At 43.6% G+C, this 27,327-nt stretch overlaps 1 protein-coding gene and 1 long non-coding RNA gene across 4 annotated transcripts; both read right to left on the bottom strand.

The window, feature by feature from the left end:
• Positions 1-12,886: 12,886 nt before the first annotated feature.
• Positions 12,887-22,379, bottom strand: LOC136485176 (uncharacterized). Of its 3 annotated transcripts, none has more exons than XR_010766347.1 (4): positions 22,322-22,379; positions 22,031-22,236; positions 13,782-13,884; positions 12,887-13,127 (listed from the first exon to the last, which is right to left on the bottom strand). It is a non-coding gene; the product is annotated as an uncharacterized lncRNA (long non-coding RNA). The 3 variants fall into 3 exon arrangements; XR_010766345.1 differs by having other exon boundaries at positions 22,156-22,236; positions 22,322-22,364; XR_010766346.1 differs by having other exon boundaries at positions 22,031-22,368.
• On the bottom strand, positions 15,011-17,554 carry LOC136485175 (uncharacterized). The gene is made up of 6 exons (XM_066482107.1): positions 16,159-17,554; positions 15,817-16,080; positions 15,617-15,727; positions 15,428-15,512; positions 15,253-15,345; positions 15,011-15,171 (listed from the first exon to the last, which is right to left on the bottom strand). Exons 1-6 carry the CDS (start codon positions 16,575-16,577, stop codon positions 15,079-15,081), a joined length of 1,065 nt encoding a protein of 354 aa, XP_066338204.1. The 5' UTR covers positions 16,578-17,554; the 3' UTR covers positions 15,011-15,078.
• Positions 22,380-27,327: the final 4,948 nt, after the last annotated feature.

The following is a 27,327-nucleotide window of genomic DNA, read 5'->3' on the forward strand; positions in this document are numbered from 1 at the left end:
CCAATGCAAGTGCACTAGAAACACAAATGGTTGTCAATACCATATGAAGGTACCTCAGTTGTTCTACAAGGAGACTTCGCTAACCCTCTAGTAGAGCTATTTTTACAAGTCTGTGCTCTCGATCAGCAGTCTTCTATGTCTGATCCAGTTACTGGAGCAGTACAAGCACTCCTGGATGAATTTGATGATATTTTTCAGCAGTCGGACTCCCTCCCGCCATCTCGAACTTGTAACCATGCAATTCCACTTCTACCTGGAGCTCAACCATTCTATATACGTCCTTACCACTATCCTCCAGCTTGTTAGATTGATCTCTAACCTAATTGGACCCAATGGCCTAGTTGGGCCTTTGATTCGTGCCCTGATCAGGGGCGCCCAGCCCACTATGGCTGGAGGGCCCCTGTCACCCTATGCTATAAAAAGAGGTGGGGGCTAGCGGCTCTTATCACGAGGTTGACCTGAGCCGAGCTCCCCACCGACATCTAAACCCTAATCCGATCAGAGAGGGGCGCAGCCAGTGACGAGAAGCCACCAGCCGCACCGCCTGCTCTGCCAACGTCGACGTCTTCATTGCCCTCTTCACCAACCACTGCTGCCCATGCGTAGACTACAACAATGAACATGATGGAGTCCACCGAACCCTCCCCCTCCATGGTGTCAGGTTCAACACCATCTCCCTACCCTCTCTTTCTCTAGTTCTACATGCATTAGGATGCACTACGTTCCATATCTCGAATATAACCACTTTACGCGGCTAGATCTATGGTCCTAGTGATTCAACAGTTTCAACAATGGCACCAGAGCCAGGCTTAGTTATAGATCTGAGAAAAGAAGGGGTCTCAGAAGAAATCCGAACCCTAACGCTAACTGGGTTAAAGAAAGGAGGGTTCGGATGAACCCTAACCCTAACTGGGTTAAAGAAAGAAGAAGGAGGGCTCGGTTTCATGTTTAAACCGAACTCTAAAACCCGCAATCAATTCAGGAAAAAGAACAACAGTAAAACCCAAACCCTAACTTTGATCCCCATCCCAAATTGGTTGAATCCGAGCACCAATAGAGAAGCAAAGCTGAAGGGGAAGAAGGGGAAGGGGTGGCCTACCTCGCTGCTGCATAGCGAGATAGCCTCACCGGCGTGCGGGAAAAAAATGCTGAGCCGGGGCGCTGCTAGCCAGGCTCTGGCCAAGGGGGCGCCACAGCCAGGCCGCTCGATAGTGGCGTGCTCACCCACTGGGGAGTGCGCACACCGGTGAGGGGGCCGGCGATGGTGCCATCGCTCCACCGTCGTCGCTCTTGGTGTTTCACTCAGTGCTGCTATGCTGAGGAGAGAAGAGAGAGCGGTGAAGAGAGAGAGATGAGAAGGCCGAATGGCCGCTAGGGTTTGGGGACGCGGCCGGTGGGTGGTTTTGTTTGCACGAAGACGTCACACAGCCGTCCGATGTAGACGGATGGCTCAGATCGAATGGACCGCATCGTGCCCCAGGCGAGCGAGCGCGCCGCAGAGCTTTACTGGCCCAAGCCCACATTGCGGCCTATGTGGCAGCTCGCGCGTGCGGAGGCGATGGGCCGAGCCGGCTTTTTGCCAGTTTTGGGCTCAAACAGTAAAGAATGAGCCTGGTTTCGCATTTTTCTTTTTCCAGAAAATTGAAAAATGGAAATTGGCTCAAAAGAAAATAGAAAAAGTATTTTTCCCTGTGGGTAAAATTCAAGAAAATGAGTTCATTTATTCCGATGCGTATTTAAAGATGTTATTTTCATTATTAAATTCATACCAACAGGAGAATTTAATTTTGAAAATGGTATGTTTTAATTGATCATAATATTGTTATTATTCTGACCAATGTTGATTAATGACAATATTATGATGTTTTGTCTTGCATTAATTCTATTTCTGCCAACGGTGATGTAGAATTAATGTAGAGAACAATTGTATGTTTTAATTTTGACCAACGTTGAAACTAAGGCTTGCAATTGTTATTGTGATTATTTATGTTCTCACACTATTTGAATTGTGTTTTCAGGCGGATACAACTTGATGAGTTGTATCAAAGAGATCTCCACTCTCAAAGGTGATAACTACATTGAGTGGAAGAAAAAGATCGACCTAGCCTTCATCTTGGCTAAGGTGGACTGGGTAGTCACCACACCGTGTCCCACAGAGCCTGTGGCGCTAGTGAGGGAGACAAACAAGGCTGATGCCGCTTGGGTAACTAGAGAGAGGGATTTTGCATCCCTAAAGATGTCCTATGACCTTGAGCATAGGAAATGGGCCACTGCCAACAAGAAGTGTTTGGCTATGATAAAGAACACGATTGAGCCTGTAATTGTGGGCTCAATCATAGAGTGTGACACCATCACCGAGTATCTCAAAAGAATAAAGAGTCAGTTCACTAGCTCTTCAAAGACATATGCTACCTAGCTGATAAAGCAGCTGGTGACTGAGAGGTACTCAGGTAATGGTGGCATAAGAGAGCACATACTAAGGATGAGCAATCTGGCATCCAAGCTAAAACCAATGGATCTAGCTCTCAAGGATGAGTTCCTTATCCATTTGATTTTTGCTTCCTTACCAAAAGAGTTTGACACCTTTGTTGTCAACTACAACATACAGCCTGAGAAATGGGACATGGAGAGGCTCATGGCTATGTGTGTGCAAGAAGAGGAGAGAATGAAAGCTGTCAATGGTGGCACTATCAATTATCTAAAAGATAACAAGAAACAGAATAATAATGCCAACTTCTCCTCAAAGTCAAGGGGAAAGGATCCCATGCTACATAAGCCTCAGCAGAACCAGTTCACAGTAGAGAAAGACCAATGCCTCTATTGCAAGAAGAGGGGACATTATAAGAAAAATTGTCCCGATTACTTAAAGATGATCATGGCAAAGAAAGGTGAGAACATTATTATGTTCATAAATGAATCCCTGTATGTATAGTATTCGAAATCTACTTAGTGGATTGACTCAGGAGCAACTGTTCATGTTGTAATTCTTTATAGGGATTCCGTTCGACGAGGACTACGGAAAGAAGCAAAAGACAAGTTAAAGTAGCAAATGGAGTCCAAGCAAAAGTTGAAGCCGTTGGCAATCTTTCTCTAGAGCTTGCTGATGGTTTCAAACTTATACTTAGAGATGTTCTTTATGTTCCCTCGTTACAGAGAAACTTAATTAGTGTTTCATGCTTGGACAATGATGGATATGATTGCCATTTTGTAAATGGCAAATGTAAGATAACATTTAATAATGCATGTGTTGGTCTTGCTATCTTACAAAATGAGCTTTATTTGTTATCACTATGTGATGATGTGAATGTTGTATGTGATAATGGGAATGTTGCATGCGACAATGTGAATGTATCCTCGTCTGCAGATGTAAACAGAAAACGAAAGAGAGCTCATGATGCATTGTCGAAATTATGGCACTGTCGTTTAGGCCATATTTCAAGGGGGAGAATAGAAAGACTAGTTGAGAATGATATTCTTCCTTCATTAGAGCTCTCAGATTTAGAACAATGCAGAGAATACATTAAAGGAAAGTATGTAAAGAAAATTAAGAAAGATGCCAAACGAAGCATAGGAATTCTATAGATTATTCACACAGACATATGTGGTATGTTTCCTATAAATAGTGTGGTTGGTTATGACTCATTCATAACATTCACAGATGATTACTCCTGTTATGGCTATATTTATCCAATCAAAGAAAGAACAGAAGCATTAGATAAATTTAAGATATTTAAGGCAGAAGTTGAAAACCAACACAACTCAAAGATTAAGATAGTCAGGTCTGACCGTGGAGGGGAGTACTACGGTTGGCATACCCCATATGGCCAAGTTCCTGGACCTTTTGCAAGGTTCTTACAGGAGAATGGCATAGTTGCCCAGTATTCAACACTGAGCCAACCTCAGCAGAATGGAGTAGCCAAAAGACGCAATCGTACCCTGATGGATATGGTGCGTAGTATGATAAGTTACTCCACCTTACCTTTGAGTCTATGGATGGAGGCGTTAAAAACTGCCATTCATATTCTCAATAGAGTACCAAGTAAGTCGGTGCCCAAAACACCATATGAGTTGTGGACAGGAAGAGTACCATCACTAAACCACTTGCGTGTGTGGGGGAGCCCTGCTGAGGCTAAAGTATTTAACCCAAACATTGGGAAGCTAGATCCCAAAACAGTGAGTTGCCATTTCATTGGCTACCTAGAAAAGTCAAAAGGTTTTCGTTTCTACTGTCCAAACAGACATACAAAGTTTGTGGAAATGAGACACGCTATCTTCCTAGAGGATGAAATGATGAGGGGGAGCATGGTAGCCCGAGAAATTGACCTTGAAGAGAAGCGGGGGTATGCGCCCACTCCGATGATTCATGAGCCATTTTTCTCACTACCTGCTGTTGATGCACCGACAATACAAGATATTGTGGTGCCAACACCTATTGTTATTCCGCCTGTAGCAACAATGAATGATGATGAGGAACCTGTTCTTCAGGATCCTGTAGAACCTATTGCCACAAATGAGGGGGAGCAACAACAGTCTCAAACAGAAGATGTGCCAAATGTGAGGCCCCTAGAAGGTCTCAAAGAGTTAGAAAATCAGCTATTCCTGCTGATTATGAAGTGTACAACACTGAGGAATTTCAAATGGTGGATGATCCCACCTCATTTGAAGACGCCATGATAAGTGATCATTCATCAAAGTGGCTTGAGGCCATGGAAGATGAAATGAAATAAATGAATGCCAATAAAGTTTGGGATTTAGAGATAATTCCTAAAGGAGCCAAAACAGTAGGCTGTAAATGGGTCTACAAAACGAAGCTTGACTCTCAAGGGAATATAGAGAGATATAAAGCCGACTTGTGGCAAAAGGCTTTACGCAAAGAGAAGGGATTGATTACAATGAGACCTTTTCTCCAGTCTTATGTAAGGATTCCTTCACAATCATAATGGCATTAGTGGCACATTACGATCTAGAATTACATCAGATGGATGTAAAAATGGTATTTCTCAACGAAGACTTGGAGGAAAATGTTTACATGGCACAACCAAAAGGTTTTGTCATGGAAGGAAAAGAATGAATGGGATGCCGCCTAAAGAAATCCATTTATGGATTAAAACAAGCTTCAAGACAGTGGTACTTAAAGTTTGATCAGACAATAAGAAATTTTGGGTTTAAAGAGAATGTAGAGGACAATTGTGTCTATACAAAGTTTAAGAATGGGAAGTTCATCTTCCTTGTCCTATATGTGGATGATATCTTACTTGCTAGTAGTGATGTTAGTCTACTACCGGAGATAAAGAAGTTTTTGTCCTCAAAATTTGATATGAAAGATCTTGGTGAAGCTTTGTTCGTTCTAGGGATTGAGATTCACCGAGATAGAAATAAAGGGGTATTAGGACTGTCACAAAAGGCATACATAGAGAAAATCTTAAAGAAATTCAGTATGCACAAATGTAGTCCCTCACCTGCTCCTATAGTCAAGGGTGACAGATATGGGGATTTCTGATGCCCCAGGAACCAATATGAGATCGATTAAATGAAAGCGGTGCCATATGCTTCAGCTATCGGAAGCTTCCAATATACTCAAGTATGTACGCGCCCTGACTTGGCATTTGTTACTGGGTTACTTGGCAGATTCCAGAGCAATCCTAGAATAGAACACTAGAAATTAGTAAAGAAAGTCTTGCGTTATTTGCAAGGAATGAAAGGCCTCATCATGACGTATAGAAGATCTGATTCACTCTAGATAGTGGGATATTCAGATTCTGATTACGCAGGAGATGATAGAAAATCCACGTCTAGATATGTATTCACTCTCGCAGGGGGAGCTATTTCATGGAAAAGCTCAAAGCAAACCAACTACATCGTCCACAATGTATGTCGAGTTTGTAGCGTGTTATGAGGCAATGGGGCAGGTGAACTGGCTAAAGAAGTTCATACCCGGTTTAAAGGTGGTTGACGACATCTATAGACCACTTAATTTATACTGCGATAATAATCCAGCAGTACAGTATGCTCACAACAATAAGTCAAGTGGTGCTACCAAACACATTGACATAAAGTATTATGTTGTGAAAGATAAAGTCCGGGATCAAGTCATAAGTCTTGAGCATATAAGTACAGTAAAGATGCTCGTGGATCCTCTTACAAAAGGCTTACCACCCAACGTGTTTAGAGAACATATAGCCGGCATGGGTTTAAGGGAAAGCCTATAATTCCTGGATAAAAGAAGGCCCAAAGATAAGTATCTATTTTAGAATAGAGTAGTGTGTTGTAGTTGTTAAATCTATCGGCAATGGACCGTGACGATGAGACATGCTCTATGCACTAATCTATAATGGAATGAACAAAAGTAAATGATATGAAAGTGAAAGATGGAAAGAGATCAAGGGGGAGATTGTTAGATTGATCTCTAACCTAACTAGACCCAACGGCCCAGTTGGGCCTTTGATTCGTGTCCTCATCGGGGGCGCCTACCCCACCATGGCTAGAGGGCCTCTGTCACCCTGCGCTATAAAAAGAGGTGAGGGCCGGCGGCTCTTATCACGAGGTTGACCTAAGTCGAGCTCCCCACCGACATCTAAACCCTAATCCGATCAGAGAGGGGCGCAGCCAGTGACAGGAAGCCACCAGCCGCACCGCTTGCCCCGCCGATGTCGACGTCTTCATCGCCCTCTTCACCAATCGCCGCTGCCCGTGCGCAGACTACACCTACGAACGTGATGGTGCCCACCGAACCCTCCCCCTCCATGGTGTCAGGTTCAACACCATCTCCCTACCCTCACTTTCTCTAGTTCTACATGCATTAGGATGTACTACGTTCTTTATCTCGAATATAACCACTGTACCCGGCTAGATCTATGGTCCTAGTGATTCAATAGTTTCAACACAGCTATCAAAGACGAGATTGAGAAACAAGTCACTGACATGTTATCGCAGGGGCTGATTCAACCTAGTACAAGCATGTTCTCCTCCCTAGTGCTTTTGGTGTAGGAAAAGGACAACTCTTACCGTTTTTGTGTGGATTTCCGCAAGCTGAACTCATTGACAGTTAAATCCAAGTATCCAGTTCCAGTGATTGACCAACTTCTGGACAAGCTTCATCAAGCCAGTTCGTTCTCTAAATTGGACCTTCGTGTAAGATTTCATCAGATATTGTTGCAGTAAGGAGATGAACACAAGGCTGCGTTCCAAATGCATTCACGTCACTATGAATTTCGTGTCATGGCATTTGGCATGACAGGAGCACCAGGAACATTTCATGGGGCAATGAACTGCACTTTAGCACCTAGGTTATGCAAGTTTGTCATCGCCTTCTTTCACGACATCCTTGTTTATAGCAATTCCTTCGAAGAACATCTAGACCATCTCCGCCAACTGTTCACATGGCTTCAGAAGGATCAATGGAAGCTGAAAATGACCAAGTTCTCCTTTGCTCAAAGGTTTATCGCTTACCTTGGGAATTTTTTAAGTGTGGATGGTGTGTCTACTGACCCTGCCAAAGTACAAGCAAGTTTGGATTGGCCAATTCCGACCAACACTAGTGCACTGAGGGGATTCTTGGGGCTCAGGTTATTACGGTGAATTTGTGCGCAATTTCTGTATCCTGGCACACCTTTTGACTCGATTGCTGAAAAAGGATGTGCCATTCGTCTGGACACAGGACCATCAGTCTGCCTTCCATGCCCAAGCTCTTCAGTCTGCCTTAAGCACTGCACCAGTCCTGGTGTTATTGGACTTTCAGAAGCCTTTCCATATTGACACCGATGCCAGTGGTGTGGGTATGGGTGCAGTGCTCATTAGGATGGCCACCCAATTGCATTCATTAGCAAGGCTCTCTGCCCCCGCAATCAAGGCCTTTCCTCTTATGAAAAAAACTACTTAGCAATCTTGCTTGCGATTGAACACTAGCGACACTACCTCCTTCAAGGCGAATTCTTGATTCACATGGACCACAAGAGTTTGATTCACTTGAATGAACAGCGCCTCAATACAGTATGGCAGCAGAAGGTATTCACCAAGCTCCTTGGGTTGAATTACATGATAATCTATAAGAAAGTCTCAGAAAATAGAGTGGTAGACGCCCTCTCTCGCCGTGATGTTGATGAATCCCTGATGGCAGTTTCTTTTGCATCCCCTCAATGGCTGTCCGACGTGGTGGAGTCTTATGTTGATAATCCTGTAGCTCAGCGGCTCTTAACTCTGTTGACTGTCAACCCAGGATCACTGCCACATTTCTCCCTGCTCAATGGAATCATTCGTTACAAGGGTCGCATTTGGCTCGCTCATGATACTAAGCTCCACTCTCAGGTGCTCTCACAACATTACACTCCAGCCCCTTGGGAGGCCAGTCCGACGTGCTGGTTACTTACTTGAAACTGTGCCAACTTTTCTTCTATACGGGCATGCACTTTGCAACTACAACATTCATCAGTGCCTGTGATGTTTGTCAGCACGCCAAACCAGACTGCACTTAGTCTCCTGGTCTTCTTCAGCCGCTGCCAATTCCAACAGCAACCTGGGAAGTCATTAGTATGGATTTCGTCAAAGGCCTTCCCCGCTCTGGTTCAGCCAATGCCCTGTTGGTAGTCGTCGATAAGGTGTCCAAGTTCGCACACCTCATACCGCTGCGCCATCCATTCACAGTGGCAATGGTGGCGCGTTTATTTATGGATCACATCTACCGCCTTCATGGTATGCCTCTAGTTACCATTTCGGATCATGATCGCATTTTCACTAGTGCCTTCTGGAAATCTCTTTTCTCCATCGCGGGTACCTCCTTGCGTATGAGTACAGCTTACCATCCACAAACAGATGAAAAAACTGAGCGTGTTAACCAGTGCCTTGAAACCTACCTTCACTGTTTTGCTCATGCTTGTTCTTCTAAATGGGTTCATTGGGGTTTCCTTGCTAAGTTTTGGTACAATTCTTCCTACCATTCTTCTCTAGGTCGCTCCCCTTCGAAGTTTTATATGGTTTTCCACCTCGGCATTTCGGCCTTATTCCTCCTGAAGCCACTCCTGTCACTGATCTAAATAGCTGGCTAGATGAACGCACCGTCATGCATTCCTTGGTCCAACAACATCTGAGCGGTGCCCAAAACCGAATGAAGCACCAAGCAGACCAGCACCAATCTGAGCACCAATTCGTAGTAGGGGATTGATTGGCAGAGGTGCGCGTAATCAAGAACAAGAAGGCAATAGAGACACAATAGTTTAGACAGGTTCAGGCCGTCTGCACGATGTAATACCCTACTCCTGTGGTCTGTTGGTTTGTATTGGCTATCGTATGATATTACGTGTATTTTAAGGGGTCCCCTACCCGCCCTATATAGCTGGGTGGTAGGGTTACAAGTCGGTTTGATCTGGGAGATAACCGGCAAGCAATAACAAATTACAGGAATCATGGGATCGAACATATCCTAACAGATCTCGTAGCATCTTCAGGATATCGCCCTTCAGTCTTGCGGCACACAACGAGCAGTACCGTGCACCGTAAGTCTTCGTCTTGTGTGCTGGATCACCCCTGGCAGCGTAGCCCATGTAGTCTGCCGTGGGTATCCGGGGTCGTACCCCCACAAGTACCTAGTTGAGAGAGTGGAGAGGCAGACCTGAATGTAACCAGTTGTTCATTTTTACAATTAAGCACTTCTTGTATCGTTAATACTTTCAGCTATACATTCAGTTCGTCGTACTCCCTGTTCTTCTTCCCGAACAAGGCATCCCTTGCTCACACAACATTTCTAGAAAAGCCCAAAAATTTATAGGGATCTTACTCGGGTCAACAACCATCCAAAATATATCACTCCGTTTCAGGATCTGTATGGATCAACATATTTTTTTACCAGCAATGTAACAACTACGTTTGTTAAGCTGACAGCTCAATGCCAGGTTTATATTTTTATCCCTGATCCAGAAAACAGGGAAATAATACACATGACAGGGAGGAAAGGTTACTATGTTTCATGGGAAGAAGACGATTCATACAAAAAGTAATTAATTTCTTTGGCTCCAGGATTAATGGCAATTTGCAGATACAATCCTAATATATATATATATATATATATATTCTATCCCTATGTGAACTGGAAACTATTTTAATTTTTTGGGATAGTGCATTTTGTTCCTGACTGTAGACCATGTATTTAGTTGAGTCCTTAGCTTGAGATATGAGGTAAACAAAAAAATCAATATGGTCATCTCTTTCTTCATGGTAACCAAAGGTCATGTATTTATATCTTGGGTTATGCTGTTAGACTAAAAATGACTTAGGTGAGTAAGTTATATCACGAAAACGTCCCTTGCTGAGAGACTCCAACCATTGTGCACCAAAAAAATGCACACAGAAATTCATCGCTATTAAAATCAAGGGCTAATAAGACGCAAAAACTCATCCAATGGGCCATCTCTGATGTGTGATGCCAGCCTTCTCAACCCCATGCCCAAGCCCTCATGTCCACGCCCCGTAGCCACGGTTCAAACACTCCGCCGGTTTGATTCCTAGCGCCCACATTGTTTTCCCTTTTTTTGAGAAAACAAAGGTTCAGAACATCGTTCTCCTTCTCCTTCCCCCGAGCGCACGCCACTCCCTTCCTCGGCAGGCCCCGAGGCCCTTCACTCTTCCGCCGCCTCTCCTCCTGCAGGGGAAATCCCCCTTCTTCTCCACGACTCCTCTTGCGCCCTCCCTCGCCGTAACAACGCTACTCCTCCACGCCCCTCTCCAACCCACGCCGCCGCCGCCCCCGGCTACCCTGCGCTGCCCAGCCTCCTGCGCCACCAGAGCCCCTCTTCCTCTCTCCGCCTCCCCCGAGGTCGCAACGCAGCGGGAGGACCTGGGCGACGACGCGAGCTGGCGCCTATGCCGCCCCGCCTCCCCTTCCCCTCTCTGTCTCAACATGATTGCGCAGCGGGAGGGCCCAGCGCGGATCCCCCCCCCCCCCCGCGGCGCTCTCTCTCTCTCTCATGATGTGGTGGCACACCGGCAGGCCCCTGCGGTGGCCGGCCTCTGGCTCAATGGCGCCCCCCCCCCCCCCCCCCCCCCCTCTTCCCCAATGTCAATGGTGCCCTGGATAATTTTTCATATACTAGTTTTGTATCCTTGTCATTGTATTCTAGAAAATGGTTATGCATTTTTCTATTTAGAAAAATATGGCATGTGTATAAGATAAAAAAATTGTTGTACAAATACTCCTCATGTATTATTGGTTTAACTATTGTCAGTTGATATTCTTTCTTGTTTCTCATAATATGGTCACTTTTGTTATAACATAAGAAGATGCACACAAACATTATTTATGTTTGCTCAACTCCACCTGGCTTAATAACTCAAGTCAAATTGCAGCATACTGCATCGTCGCAATCGAGTCAGCTGGGTGGCAGATTCCTATGGTCTTCCTGGGGATGATCAAGGAGGACTTTAACAAGAGATATGCAGGGGGCAAAGCAGCAACAGCTACAACCAACAATCTCACCTGAGATTTTGGGTAACAGTTCTCATTCTTTGTCTGCAAGAACAAGAATTTTTTTCAGACTTTCAAATGCATTTCCAATACTGTACACTACCCTTTTTTTAATCCTCACTGTGGGCATGCTTGGGGACTGGCAATACAGGTTGAGGCTTAGAGACCAGATGCAGTACTGTACTGATCACCCAGAGGAGGTGAGTAAGCTGTCCAAAGTGAAGGCTTAGGTCGAACAAGTGAAAAGCATCATGATGGAAAACATCGACAAAACCCGCTCCGCAATTGTCTAGACCATCTCATGCTTGCTAGATGCAGAGAAGATTTTGGTAGAAAGGTGCTTCGCACACACCTTGCTGGACATTTGCCACGGTGATCACTGCCAGTCTGCCACCAAGACACTTATTTAGGCGATAATGGGTAGAAAATATACTTATTGTAGTTCTAATCCATTGAGTGTGTCCTGGGAAGTTATCAATGTATTTCAAATGAGATTAGTGCTAATATATCTAACTCTATGTACGTTGTTTTCAATGAATATTAAACATACCACATCTATGCTTTGTTACCGCATATATTATCTTTTAAATGTTTGATTTATACCACTGAAGGTCGCCGTAGTGTTAGCACAGAAAAAATATCATCATTTGATTGTTTTCATGTGCATCTCTGAAATGAAGACATAGCGTTAGCACGGGCACTATACTAGTTGTATTAGGTTCCGAGCAGGATGTCCACCGTACCCAATTATAGCTAGGTAGCATTAATGATAGAATGTATTATCCTGCAGTAGTCGTTGTTTACCAAACTTGGTATTTTTTTAGGTAAAGGAATAAAAATATTCTGGTCTCCCCCATCCACGCATGAATGAGTATAACCGTCCGAAACAGAAAAGTGGGTTCTTAGACCAAGTTCCACTGAGCAGAAACAATATTAAACAAAACTACCAATACAAGTTTTAGGGTGGTTAGAAAAAATGTGGACCTTCCTTTGGTTCAGATCGGATGGTGGAAAATACGAAGTACTAGAGAAACAGTACGAAAAAGTACCGGGATGTACCAAAACACGAGGGACGAGTACCAAAACATGTGGGACCGGTACCTATCAATCATCCGAGAGTTAATTACTTCTAGATGTAAAAACTTCAGACTGCAGAACAAGCGGTAGTGTTTCTTTCTAGAACCCTACATATTCTACTAATTGCGGAGTGTGGACCAGTCTTCTTTTTTTCACGACGTGTGTGGACGTCGGGTCGTGTGGTCAAAGGTTCTCCATAAGAAAACGTACCTACACATTATTCTCCGTTAAAGCTCGCCTATTACTAATCTACCCTTCACTCCCTTAATTTATTTTTACTGATTTTATTTCTTAAAATAATTGTTTGTCAAAATAAAAATACAAAGTACCCAAAAGTACTAGCGCGCAGTACTTTACAACCACAGAAACAACCCTCAACTACCAAACGTGACCGGTCCAAACTAAACCGAATCAACTGAGACCAAACTGCTAAGAGGCACAGTCCTTAGTCATTCTCTGATGACGCCAACCATGTTCCCCAAACAATTGTAACAACAGTATTTCCCCGCGCTTGCACCCATCCTTCAATGCTCTTCTCGCTTCCTCTATAGACAGCAGCGAACAATGTCTGATCCAGTTGGCCCCCCATGAAGATTACCTGCAAGCAAGAATTAAAAAATTTTCTGTTGAACACTACATCATTTCTATTCAACCACAAAACCCTGCAAATTGCTGCTAGCCCCACTATGATCAGATCTCTCAAACTTGGCGGAAAGCTCCTTATCCAAACACAAAACATACGAGGCGTCCCACTAGGTGGTTGAAGAATAAAAGCGATTAGCAAGGAATTCCGCACAGATCTTGCCAAGAGACAGTAAAAAAAGAGATGTTGCACGGTCTCCTCCAAACTGCAGAAGTTACAAATAGTATCCCCTTTACACCTCTCTTTACAAGATTATCCGTCGTGAGGATTACGCCACTCTTTAAATACCAGAGAAAAATCTTAACCTTCAGAGGTATCTTCGCCTTCTAGAACACTACTTTCCCAGATATTTTTTCTTTCTTCATTACTTCCCTATATAACGTTTGTGTTGGGAACACTCCATTCTTCTTTTACTAACCATATGAAACTATCTGTAACACCCTACTCCTACCAACTTAATATTATAGCGAAAATAGAAAATTTGGGCAGCATCCTATTTGAAAACGCAGCAAGAACAAAGAATACATGTCACAAGCAAAACAGAAGAAAACATCAACAAATATAGATAAACCAATTAACATCAACTTCATGAGGGTGCCACGTTGCGACCTAAATTCTTAAAACATGAACATTTTATTCTGGTGGTGATGAAGTGACACGTGCATGCATCTAAGTCCCAAGCCCATCATGCTTGGCATAAATGATTAAACACCTGTAAAGAATTAAAGGGGTGAGATAAACTCAGCAAGCAAAGGCTATGAATATAGGCACATCTCACAAATTTTGAGTTATTAGATTTGAAAAACATATGAACATCCATAATGATGAGAAAGGTAACAAACAAATAAATTATGCAACTCCATATTGAAGCAACATCCAAACATTATCGTAGGACTAGAGTATCACAACATCCAGATATTGATATTCTCCAGAACATCAAGTAAATGATGTATGCATGCTAGGATGCAACTCCATTGAGAGTTTTACATTGGACGGTGCCAACCTCTCATGCAACTCCAAGTACCGGTACTAGCCATTGCACGATGGCGGTGGCCGGCCATTAACTAAATATGAAATGCATATAAGTGCAACAATTATAATATAATAACCCGCAACCATCATCTCATAGCGACAACCGACATCGACATTCACTACTACAGAAACCATTTTTAGGGGTGGCTCGTAACCCTTTGTAGGGGTGGTTTGGCTAGCCACCCCTACGGAACCGTCTCTACAAATCATGCATTTGTAGGGGCGGTTCTCAGGCCGCCCCTACAAATCGATTTGTAGGGGCGGCTCGTATTACCAGCCGCCCCTACAAAAAGATTTGTTGGGGCGGCTGTAGTACCAGCCGCCCCTACAAATAGATTTGTTGGGGCGGCTGTAGTACCAGCCGCCCCTACAAATTGATTTATAGGGGCGGCTGTAGTACTAGCCGCCTCTATAATACCTGTTTGTAGGGGCGGTTCAATCTAGAACCGCCTCTACAGTACATTTTCTCGCAAAAAAAATCAAATTTACAATTCAAATTCGACCAGAACACTGTTTGTTTCCGCGTATTCCATCCACCGTTCACGTTGCCGAACGCCCCGCGACCAATGTTTCGAACCACGTTCACGTTGCCAAACGCCCCGCGACCAGCGTTTTGAACCGCGTTCGCGTTGCCGAATGCCCCGCGACCAACGTTCCGAACCCCTTAGACTACAAGCACAAGAGTATTATATAAACTACAATTACAAGTCCAATTCACAAGAATATATACAATCCATCATTAAATATACAAATTCCATACACATTGTTATCAACGTCCTAGAGCTAGCCTTTTAGTCTCACGAAGGTGTTGGTACTGAGGATTGCTACCTAAGTCAGACTCTCGGTCATGATAGGCGCTTTTGACGTGTACAATCTAGTCCAATATGAAGTTGCAAAGGTCGCCGACGAGCTCTAAGAGTTGGTCATCCTTGTATGGGTCTCTTTTCATTCCTTTCTCTTCTTTCCACTACAAGAGAACAAGTTTCGGTTTAGTATTTCATACCATGTACGAAGTTTTTATACTACGGGTGAAGAGGTTCAAACTTACCCTTAAGGGGTGTCTCCTGTAGGCACCGGTGTTACTCATCATAGAACATATATAGTATCCACAATGTAAACTCCCAGGCTTCTGCTTGGGGCACTATGTGTTTTGCATATGAAAATGTTAAGTAATGCTTTTGACAGCCATGTAATGGAGTACTGAAGAAGTAAGTTACACTTACCGCACATAGTGTTTTTATAGCCAGCTTTTCCTTCCTTGCTGGATCATGCCTTCCATGATGATTAGTGACATAGAAACTAAATGCCCTATTTGAATTATTTTAGCAAATACAACTTGTTAGTATCCAAAAGTGAACGTTACAAGTATGTATACAAACATATAAGCTAATGAGGATTGTCGATATGTATACGTCTTGAGAATCAATATGAAGTCTTTGTATGTCACCGGGTCCCTATCTATTGAATCAAAGGCCCATGCCATGCTCCTCCCGACATCGACGGCTATACAAATCCAGTGGTTGCTGCATGGATTTAATCATAGAACTAGATAAGCTCTTTTGCATCGAATAAAATATATCGAACAAAGCTTTAAGTATAGAGTTGAACTTACTCGAAGTTGTATGGTAGCCATATAGTAGAGTGTTGTTGGAGAGTTTTGAAAGCCAGGGCAATGTATGCCGCAACCTTAAGGGACTCTTCCCTTAGTTTCGTCGTACAAATGTGCTCTTTCTCCCGAAGAGTCTTTGCAGCAGCTAGCTCTTTGGCATCCAGTTTCCATAGTTTAGGGTAATTAAAATTTGTTTGTGCTATAGCTTGAGGGTCTAGATACCTAGCTTTCACACTTGGCATTTGTTTGACAATGTGCACTTGCATTCTACAAATCACGGTGTGGGTTAGTTACAACAAAATTCAAAGATTACATTCATATCATATCGGGAGGACAAGGACTTACAGGCACCACGTGCGAATTAGATTCATCTCCATTTCTCCTAGGTGAAAGAATGTGTGCATGTCATTGAAGTCAAAGATAATTTTCCCGGCTGGGCTTCCAAATGTGCCGGTGGGGAAGCATGCTTGTATGAGGTCTATGCTCATTGGGAGAACACGCAAGTACCAATCATGGAACCTTCTCATTCCAAGTGGTAGGCGCTGGATGTCCCGGTTTGGTAGGAAGGGCTTGCCTCTTTCATATGTTTTTGGGCAATCCTTTGACCATTTGATGGCATCAACATTTGGATACTGCTTTGCAATTTGGTGGAGTTTGCTAGTGACGGCCTCCTTAGAACCCCATGATGGGACTTTTTTAACTTGGTTCTCAGGCTTGAACTTGTCATGGGAATACCACTTGGACACCGACGAGACGTCTTTCATTGGAACATAAATTGGCCTTATGGTGATTGGATGCTTCTTTCGAAGTTCCCATTCAGGCACGTCCTCATCTTCTTGTGCATCACCTTCTTCAGCAGGCACTCATTATTTATGTATCAGTTGTGCTTGTTGAGAAGACTGTGGCATCTCATCATGCACTTGCTTGGTACAAGCTGGAGAAGGTTGTGGCATCTCATCAAGCACATGCTCGCTAGGAGGCGGGGAAGAATGTGGCATCTCAGGAATGTGGTGGTCATGAGACGGTGAAATTATCTCCCCGACCTCAACAACTTGCTCCAAATTTGGGAGAGGGGGAGGCGGCGAAGAAGCAGTCAATATAATGTCCCATTTGCGCCAGAGGATGAACTGCCCCATAACGTCTCCAAGTAACACCAGACCCTCGGGAGTTGCATAGTCTATCCTCCACTACATGAACTCGGGCTTCATGGTATGCACCTCGACCCTAGTGTAGTCCGGCGGTATCTTATTATTGTGGTGTAAGCCACCAGGAGGATGTGCCACACCCGTTGCCACCTCCATCATAGTGTTCTGCCGACCGCTAAGAAACACCAAGGTGCAACTAGTTGGTTCCCGTATGCGATCAACGAGGGTTGTGGCTGCAGTGGAACCTTGGCTGCTAGGAACTTTCGAAGGGCTGCCAACTAATGCCAGTTCTCCCGGCGGCATCACTAATATTTGTGGCTCCGTAGACAGTCCTTGCTCCTCCAGCACCTTCACAACTAGAGCCTTTACTTGGAGCTCAAGATTAGTCTCCCGGTCTCTGCCATGTTTCTTGTACATGTGCCTATCCTCTCCGAATCCTTGCTTCCAGGTCGACCTTTTTCCTAGCCCCCTGCTACGGCCTATGTGCTCCTTGTTTCCCAAGCCAAGGCTAAGCTCGTCCCTCTCTCTGGAAGGATTGAATGAGCCCTTCTCCTTGTCTTCAGCATATTTCAGTATCCTTGATACTGCCTCTTGGGTCTCTGGCTTATCAAACTTAAGATTACCGCCGGATGATTCTATACTCCTTGCATATATCCAATTCCTTGAGTGTACCTTCAAATTTGTCACATCGATATTCCCAGCAGCTGCGGCCTCTTCGTCCATCTTCCTAAACTGCTCTTCCTTGGCATAGTAGCCACCGGGGCCTAGATGATGGTGGTGTTTGTTCCTCTTCGCCAGCTCGGTGTTACAAGCACTGAGCTCCAATGCCTCTGGTGAAGTCTTTTGAGCCACGAGCTCCTCCCATTGACTAGGAGTTATTTTGCTGAACTCATTGAAGGGAGTTAACCCCTTTTGGATATACTTCGTGTTGAGCTCCGACCTCCAACGTCGGAATGACTCTCATCATCCTGAAAGCATTTTTTTACCAATTCATGCTTACCCTCCAGAAATCTAAAATTGAGCTTCAGTTGCCTATCCCATAGTGCATTCTTTGTGTTCTCTAGTACCTCTTTCTAGTTAGGGATTGCTGGGTTCAATTTATCTCTTACTAGGGCCCCGATCGAATTACGGAATTGTCCTCTTAATTCCTTCAGCTCAAGGATCTCCCCTGCTGGCCTGACCTCTGTTATCACATAGCATGCCTTATCTGGTTGTAGATTTCCTTTTCTATCCCCTCATTTCCTCTTAGGCTTGGTAGTCATGGTTGTGTCTTGAGGTTGTGGAGCAGAGGCATCAAGATCCGTCTCTATGGCTGTTGCCTCTGCTCTCCTTTCCTCTACTCCGTCTTGTCCAGCAAGATGTCATGGACGTCAACGTCGTCTTTTTTGAGTTTCAAGAGGGACCTGTATATACGATAGGTCAAATTGTTAGCAGAGGTAACACAGCCAAGGCTTTAGCAAAATTTATAAGCTAAGGCTTTTTCCCTACCTCCTCGTTTGGGTCAAAATCCTTGTCCAAATCTTCCTCTGTTGGCCTCCATCTGGCTTCATGTGGGAAAGGATCCTTGAGACTAACATATCCCTCTTTTGAGTCCTCCTCATCATCATCATCAACTTCTTCGCCTTCAGTAGCCTCTCCTGCTCTTCCTTCTGCTCCCCCTTCCTCCTCGTCACACTGCTCCTGAGTAAGCATCACTTCTAGATCCTTTTTCTACCTTGTTATCGAACTGTTCCTGAGTAAGCTGGTCCTCTAGTGCTTGCTCCTCATAGGTTGGCTGCTCATCATGCTCGGGGCATCGGGCTGCACTGTCTGGAGTCCGCGACATTATTTCACGCTTTGTTCTAATAGATGCAAGAAAGTGTGCTTTAGGTACGCGAGAAGGTATAAGAAATCAAAAAGGTCTATAAACCAAAGTAGTCCTATAAAACAACAATATATCAAAAAAACACAAAGTAATATAAAAACAATTGTCTAGTTGTTTCAAAGGATCGAGGAACACGTCTATATCAATGCCTGGTTGTTTAGGGCCAGAAATAAGAATAGTGAGGAGAAGGTACTTTCTCTTCTGACACAACCATGTTGGGATGTTGTACATGGTCAAGATCACTGGCCAAGTGCTATGGTCGCTCATCCTCTCATAGAAGGGATTCATTCCATCGGTGCTCAAGCCAAACCGTACATTCTTTGGGTCAATGCTAAATTCTTTGTGCTTCTCATCAAACCTTTGCCACTGACTACAATCAGCCGGGTGTGCAATCTTATCATCATCCATCTTGCGCTCATCATCCCACCATATCATGAGTGCGGCTTCTTTAGGATTTAGGAAGATACGTCTCAAGCGGTCGGTCAGTGGCTGGTACCAAATTACCAAGGTAGGAATTCTTCTCTGCTTTGCATCATTGCCTAATGGAGTGTCCTCTGGGGGCTAAGATTCTTGTACCACCTTTTTTTGTACCCTTCTTATTCCTCTTTTTCCCCGTGGAGGCTTCGTCCCCACTATAAAGGTTATTGTTCTTGTACCGACTGGCCCCACATCGGGGACATTTATCTAGTGACTTGAATGTTTTGCCACGAAAAAGTATACAGTGGTTGGGGCATGCATGGATTTTTTCAACCCCCATTGTCAATGAACTTATGACCGTCTTCGCTTGGTATGTGTTGGCGGGAACTGAGTTTGGTTGTGGCAGCACCCATGATAGGAGATGCAATAGATCATTGAAACTACAGTCTGACCAGCCGTACATAGCCTTTAGGATGAGCAGCTCAAGCACAAAATGTAGCAATGTCCAATGTGTCGGACATCCCTTTTCAACACCATACATAGTCTCCTTCGATGCTTTTGTCACCCTTTCCAAATTTTCTAGACCTTTCGGGCTATTTAGTAAAATCTCTGGTCCAAGGGCCTGAATCATGTCCTCCAAATCATCTTCATCCCCGACACGTGCTCCACCATCATTATTGGCACCACCTTCGTCGTTACCATCCCAACCACCACCATCACCACCTTGTTCATTGCCAAACTCAAAATCCATTCGTGCATCAAGCTTTGCTGAATATTGGGATAGGGATTCTATGGTTTCGTCATCATATTCCTCCTCATCCTCGACGTTAAAAATAACCGTTTCACCATGATGAATCCACACTGTGTATTCCTCAACAAATCCTCACATAATCAAATATGATATGATGATAGTCACATCTGTCCATGCCATACGGTTCTTGCAATCTTTACAGGGGCAAATAATTGTATCCTTATTCTCTTTCAATGTCGTTGCATGCTTCTTTGTGGCTTCAATAAATTTATCCACCTCTTCACGAAACCTGCCTTGAACCTTAACGAACCATACATCCAAGAGTTCTTGTACTCCATCTTTTACAACAACAAAACAAACATTAAAGGACTACTTATTCATATATATATAAATGAATCAAATTAATAATTACTTGAGAATAATTGTATATACTTCAGATATATATGAATATAAATCTAATATAATTACATGAAGCATACAAACACACCATGGTAGAGAAAAAATAATTAATAGCCCATTTATCCATAAATAATTAAAATACATATTTATTGATTACAATAAACAATTTCAAAGATAACAATTAGCAACAATTATACTTTACCCAATATCTTTCATACAAACCCTAGTCCAATTTTATCAAACATAAATTTACAAAAACGAAATTAATAAAAAAACCAAACCCTAGATCTAGATCTACATGCACATGAAACATGCATAAAACTACTAATTGTTCACTAAAATCAAGAAACACAGACCAAATAAGGGTATGATCTTGTTCCCCTCCCTAATTTAGCATAGTACATTTAAAACTTGGGTCTAATTTGCTTCATAAGTAGCTCAAGCACCATAGAAGAGAGAGAAAAACAAAACTTTAATTACTCACTAACCAATCATTAAAATTTCAAAAAAAAGTGTGGAATAGCATTTTCTTACCTTCTACAACCTCTCCACCAAAAGATTTGAGACCAAAACCTTCCTCCCTTAGTAAGGCGATTTTTGGGAGGTGCCCAAGGCCTCCCCACCTTTCTTTCACGGGTTGGAGTGAGACCAAAACCTTCCTCCCTACAGTTGTGCTATATGTGGGTCATTTGTTGGGGCGGCTGGTGATTGAGCCACCACTACAAATCGGAGGTATTTTATATGGGGGCATTTGTAGGGGCGGCTCAATCACCAGCCGCCCCTACAAATAGAAACGCCGGGGGCGGCTGGTGAGTGAGCCGCCCCTACAAATCGTACCCATTTGTAAGGGCGGCTCGTATCACCAACCACCCCTGCTGTTCCATTTATATGGGCGGCTGGTGTCTGGGCTTCCGAGCACACCACTGTAGGGGCGGCTCCATCACCAGCCGCCCCTACAAAAAATTCGTCCCATTGCTAAAAACGTTTTTACGTAGTGATTATAAATAAATCCTTGAACAATGTATACATAAGCAAGAATGAAGGTAACCATATTATTGGTCTTGCTGTATTTTATTCAAAAAGAATGCAAGACATGAACATAGACATAACATGAGCCACACCCCTACGTTACTTGCCTTTTCACCGAAGAAAATGATCTTGACGAGCGTGTCTAAGAATGGTAAAGACAAATATTTGTAACTACTCAATAAAGAACACATATGTCATGTAAAGAATAAATACACGTCCCTACGTTTAGTCGATCATACACCTAACCTTTTCTAGTTGCAAAAGAAAACCTTAAAATAAGAATAAATATTGCCAAACAGCCACATGTCTATTTTCAGGGCAGATACCTTGTTATTTTCATAACTATTTTTATATGGCAGTAAATCATATGGTTGAGTGCACTAAAAGTATCTACATAAAATTTCCTACATCCTTGGTATTCATCACAAAATTTAATTCGGCCTTCTACTATTTTTAGTCTAGGACACAAAGTAACTGTGCCGTTTCCTACTAGTGTGAAAAGGTGTGAAAACAGCCGGACCTCAAATGCATAGTTCCCTGTTCCATCGGCCAATTTCAAAGTTTGTGTAACCTTTGGGGAGATAAAATAGATTTCCCCTCAAATAATGATACCTGCAATACACTAGACGAGAGAAACTGCAACTCATCCACAGGACCAGTACGAGATCTCCAGATGATTAGCCCTAATCATCATCCTAAAGCGGCAAAGATACAGGATCCCACATTTTTATTCATACCTCTCACGATCTGGCAGAGCTCTCTTTCCTGCCAGCTTTGTTGCCACGACTGCTGCTTGCTTCCAACGCGGCAGCAAGGGTCTGCACTCAATGAACGACAGATGGACTTGAGGCAGAAGCAAACAGCAGGGAAAAGGATTACAGACAACCTGAGGTGCTTCCCCACCGATCGATTCGCACCAACCAAGATGAACCTCGCGACGGCGGCCACAGATGCTCCTCTTGGGGAACGATCCAAAAATAACGTTGGTAGTGGCGACCCCGTCAGTTTCGTTTTTGTTTCTCCCTTTCCTCTTCTCTTGGTTGGACTCTAATTAGGCCTTTGTTTTCTCCCACTCTAAGCCCATTAGGCCCAAAGACAGGTTAACTTTTTTTTTCTGGATGTTACACTATCATTGTTATTATTTAACGCAACTGGCAACACTAAAGAAACCAGCTTGAGCCATTCCCTTAGCCTGTTACCTACCACTACCCCAGATCTGGACATCACTGCCAGTTCAAAAACCCACTTCACTGCCGGATTTTGAACCGACAGTGGCATACCGGTAGTGATGGGGGTTTGACATCACTGCCGGTCCTTAAATACTGACACTGATATACAGGAAATAGTGTCGGTTCCTGGCTCCGCCCGGCAGTGTCCAGTTGAACAACACTGCCGGTTTGTAGTGCCAACCGACAGTGACGGTTTCTTTAAGAGTGTCGGTTCTTGGCTTAAGCCAGCAGTGTTGAGCAAGCCTACACTGTCGGTTCATGTATCAAACCAGCAGTGTTGTAGTAAATATCAGTGTCGGTTCATGGATCAAACTGGCAGTATTCTTGTAACTTTTAGTGTCGGTTCATGGTTCAAGCTGGCAGTGTTGAGCAAGACAACACTGTCGGTTTGCTTCTAACCGACAGTGATGGTTACGACAACACTGCCGGTTTGTTGCTAACCGGCGGTGATGGCCCGTTCGTATTTTATTGTTTTATAATTTATTTCAATTTATATTTTTTCGCGGAATCGGGTTTCGTTTTATATACGCTACGTAGATGACAGGTCCATCAATATTAAACATTACAAATGTTATGATTACAATTCAAATGTTCTTATCCACATCTCGATCCCTCAAAATAAAAAAGAAATGTTCTTGGACTTCACACATGCTTCTCGGACTTCTTAAAATAATCTGGCGAGCCGCTCTAGGCCATACTGGTCCTCGTACTTCACGGATTGTGCAATGGAAAATACTCCATCTTTTTCCAATGCCTCAGCTAAGATGAATTTTGCCAGCTCCGATTGTAGTGCAACAATCTCCATGTCTAGCAGCCTTTCGTGCTTATATTTCTTGCGCTATCGTTCAAACAAGATGATATCTAAAGAGGAACAGTAAATAATTTTGTTGAATTATTAATAGACATAAATGAAATGGGGATTATACACACCAACTTATCGGCTTCTTTCGATTTCCTGCCGATGTAGCGAAGCATTGCCCACATTACATAAAATCCGCATTCATTGTTTCCCGCCGGCTGTGAAAGGTACTTCCCCTCCATTTTGACAACCTTGAATGGGGCCGGCGTCCCACCGATATGTCTTCTTCGGATACTGAGCAACATTAAAAGGAGAAACATTAGAAAGCGGTATGTGTGATTAGAAAATAATAGTTATTAGGATCGCTTACTAATTCAGCACTACCACTAGTGCATCGAGATGATGAAATGGTTTTTTCTTCGAGTCCCACACCTCGAGCAGATTTTTAGCAAGATTAACACAAATGAAGATGAAATGGTTGTTGCAATCACAGAATCCTAATTATCGAATAATCTTAACGAAAAAAGAAAGCATAAAATTAAAAGCCAAGAACACATACTCGCAGTTGTATGCTAGAAGTATGTGGGTTTTCTTCTTCATCGTGAATTCATCGAAAACAGCAATCAATCTCTGTTTCAGGTCTTCCACGTCACATCCATAGAGGCCTAGACATGTCCTCTCATTGACTCGCATGGGGTCCAAGAAGCCTATGTAATCCCATTTGCTTTTTAGAATGCAAAATTTTGCTATACACCTACATAAAATCATGGGAAGTGCTCAAAAGTTAACAATTTGTGTCTCGAGAGAGTAGTTAATTGTAATATCGTGTGTGTAGGGTACTTACATAGTCCACAGCATCAACATTTGAACATCAAGAGAGCGTTTCTGGTATAGCTGGAACAAGCACTCCCACTCGATATCGAACTTCTCTTCTTCAGGATATTGGAAAACATGTGGCGAATGGATAATAAACTCAAAACCAAAGTCGTCCGTCTCTGTTGCTTGAGCCATGTAATATTCATGTAACTGGTGTATATATGTTGTCAGATTTTTATACTCATGATCGGGAACCAAAAGATTGCCCCTTTCATACTTCATTGTCGGTGTTCCCATCCCTTGTACATCATAATAGATGTTCATGGCCTCTTCCATGGTTAAACCAGGGTTGTCTTCAACTAATTTCATAATGTTCCTTAAATCTTTATTGTGTATTTCTTCGTCTCTTGTTGTAGCGTATTTATTCTATGTTTGCCTTTCGAATTCGGAATTCAACAAAAACGGAGGCAGTGAGGCACATAGATTGAAGAAACTAACACAATCTTCCTTCGAGATGTGTGCTATAAATTTCTCTTTCATCAAGGTGGTAACGCTGCCACTGAACAGCCTTTTTCTTTTCTGTTGGTCCACTTTGGGAGCATTAGCGACCGAATCCAAGGACCTTTTCTACGACTGCGAGGATGTCCTTGATCTTGTTTTGGGCTGAGGTGGAGGAGGAGGATGACGACGAGAATTCTGTTTTGTTGGCACTGATGAAGATGGAGGAGGAGGAGGAGGAGTCTCTTTTCTTGGGGCTGATGAAGATGGAGTCAGACAAGGAGGAATAGAAGGAGACCTCTGTCTTCTCAGGGGTGATGGCTCTAGATGAGGAGGGGAGTGATCTCTGTTGGGAGATGGTGAGTGATCATCGTAGGTGGGCGAAGACTCACAGTCATCCTCATCATCAGAGGACAATTGAAGGTCAAGCTTAATGAAGCGCTTGCGCCAGGCCACTTGAGAGCCCTTGTTTTGACCATGTTTTGGCCTATCTTCTGCTACGGGGTACTCAATGGGTATCTTGTTATACTTCTTATCAAGTATTCTATCAATGGTGACGCGAGCGTACCCCAGTGGAATTGGGTGGCCATTAATTGTCCCGTCTCCCACAGGTCAGGCCTGGCTGAGCGTGACCTTGTCCTTTGTCCATTCCTGACGGATGTACAACTTGACATTGATAGGTTCAATGATGTCATCCACCGGATGAGGCACATTTGCCTCTTCTTCGTCAAGCGGGGTCGATCCGCAGCTGCTGCGACCCCTAATCTGTGGGCTAAAGGCACTAGGAGTAGGGTTTTGTGGTACTACTGACCGCTTGGACAGCAAAATTTGCTCGACTCATGCTTCAACGGTCGCCTCAATCCATGCTTCTATTCTATCTTCCATCTCTTTTAGTCTCCTCAAATACTCTGCCTCATGTTAAGCTCTACCTCTCGAGCGGCTCCGATAAGTGTTAGATTCTTGGGGGAATGCTAGTTTCCAAGGAACAACACCGGTTCCTCTAGTGCGACCAGGGTGCTCCTTGGTTCCGAGTGCTTGGGTGAGCATGTCTTTCTCCCTATTAGAAGTGCGAGTCCCTTGCCTCACCTCCTCAGTTACCTGGGAGATCCTCAAGATGAGTTCGCTCATGGGTTGATTTGAGGAGCTAAAGCTCCCATCCTCGTCATGCCGTACATTTCTCCCCATACTGTATAATACTGATCTGGGCTCCCAATCAGTGGTCTCAACCTAAACACCTTCCTCAGCAAGGTGATCCATCTTTTGAAGTTCTGCTTCAAATTCTGGCATCTTTTTGGCGTAGCCACAAGAGCCGAGATGATGAGGATTTGTCGCTTTCTATGAATTCTCCTTATTCTTCCTGCTCAGTTCTAAGTACTCCTCGGATAACCTGTATTCCTTGAAAAAATGCCAGAAGTCCTTCTGCTTGCTAAACTGTCCACCATCGAAATCTGGCTCTTTATTTTGGAGGACAAAATTCTTGTACAATGTCCCCTTCAAATTCTTCAAGCATGTCCCCATGATTTCTTTTGCTTTTTTCTTAACTAACTCCTTGTCATACTCGGCTAGGAAAGTGAAATACTCTAGGATCTTGACATCCCATATGTAATCCTTCTCGCTTTCAGGAACCCTCCACCGGTCATCATCTTTCCCAATCCACTTCCTATACTTAATTGGGATGAAGTCCCTAACAAGTAACCCGAGGATAGTCTTGTATTTGGTCAAAGCTATAGGCGGTGAGAGTGGATCCCCGAATTCATCGAACTTAGTAATGTGCCAGTGTGCATTCCTACCAACAGGAATCTTTGACACGCCTCGCTTGGATCTGGCCTTTCTGCTACCCGAACCCTCTGGCTCCTCGGCCAGTGGAGGCTCCTGCTAGAGACACCAAGTAAGTTATGACCCTCTCAATTGATTAGCGTGTGTGGCTACATAGTGATATGATACCAAAGTTACCTGGCCATCTGGGTCATTTTGACCCAGATCGAGCAAGCCAGATGGGGTCCATGGCTACTCATTCTCACCAACTTGATTGACACCGTCATCGTTTGTCGGATCATGTGGCTCTCCCATCCCAGCGATATCAGCCGCTTCTTGTTGTCGATCAGTTCTTCGGCGACGGGGTAACAGGCGACGATGAGTCATGGCTGTGACACGATCATGGTTAGTTTTGGCCGTGGACAACTACTAATATCATATGTTCATATATATATATATATTATGTTTAATGCAAAGTCTAATAATAAGTCCACATACAACAAAGTCAAATAATAGCATATGTTTACCTAGAACAAATTCATTATTTGATTGACCACATACAATAAAGTCCACCTACTATTCTACGAAACTAACCCTACATCAACTTCCAAATAAAAAAAGCGATGACCATAGCCATAAATAAAAGCATGACATCTTTCCAAGACCAAGGAGCAATTTTCCTAATCTTCACATCTCCGGCGGGTGGCTTCTCTTCGATCTCCAGTGCCAGCAGATGACCATGGTTTACATTCATTGGACCATAGTAGACCAGTTGCCCATGGTTTGCAAGGTAGGCCGGATGACTATAGTAG

Source organism: Miscanthus floridulus, chromosome 10 (genome assembly GCF_019320115.1).
Source record: "Miscanthus floridulus cultivar M001 chromosome 10, ASM1932011v1, whole genome shotgun sequence".
In the NCBI taxonomy this organism is placed as follows: domain Eukaryota; kingdom Viridiplantae; phylum Streptophyta; class Magnoliopsida; order Poales; family Poaceae; genus Miscanthus; species Miscanthus floridulus.

What these genes read in the sequence shown, in the direction of transcription:
- LOC136485175 (XM_066482107.1), bottom strand. Translation starts at nt 16,577, where the DNA reads ATGAAAGACGTCTCGTCGGTGTCCAAGTGGTATTCCCATGACAAGTTC. An exon ending in CTAATTCGCACGTGGTGCCT is followed by an intron (nt 16,081 to 16,158) that starts GTAAGTCCTTGT and finishes CGTGATTTGTAG; the next exon opens with AATGCAAGTGCACATTGTCA. An exon ending in TTCATATTGATTCTCAAGAC is followed by an intron (nt 15,513 to 15,616) that starts GTATACATATCG and finishes TAATTCAAATAG; the next exon opens with GGCATTTAGTTTCTATGTCA.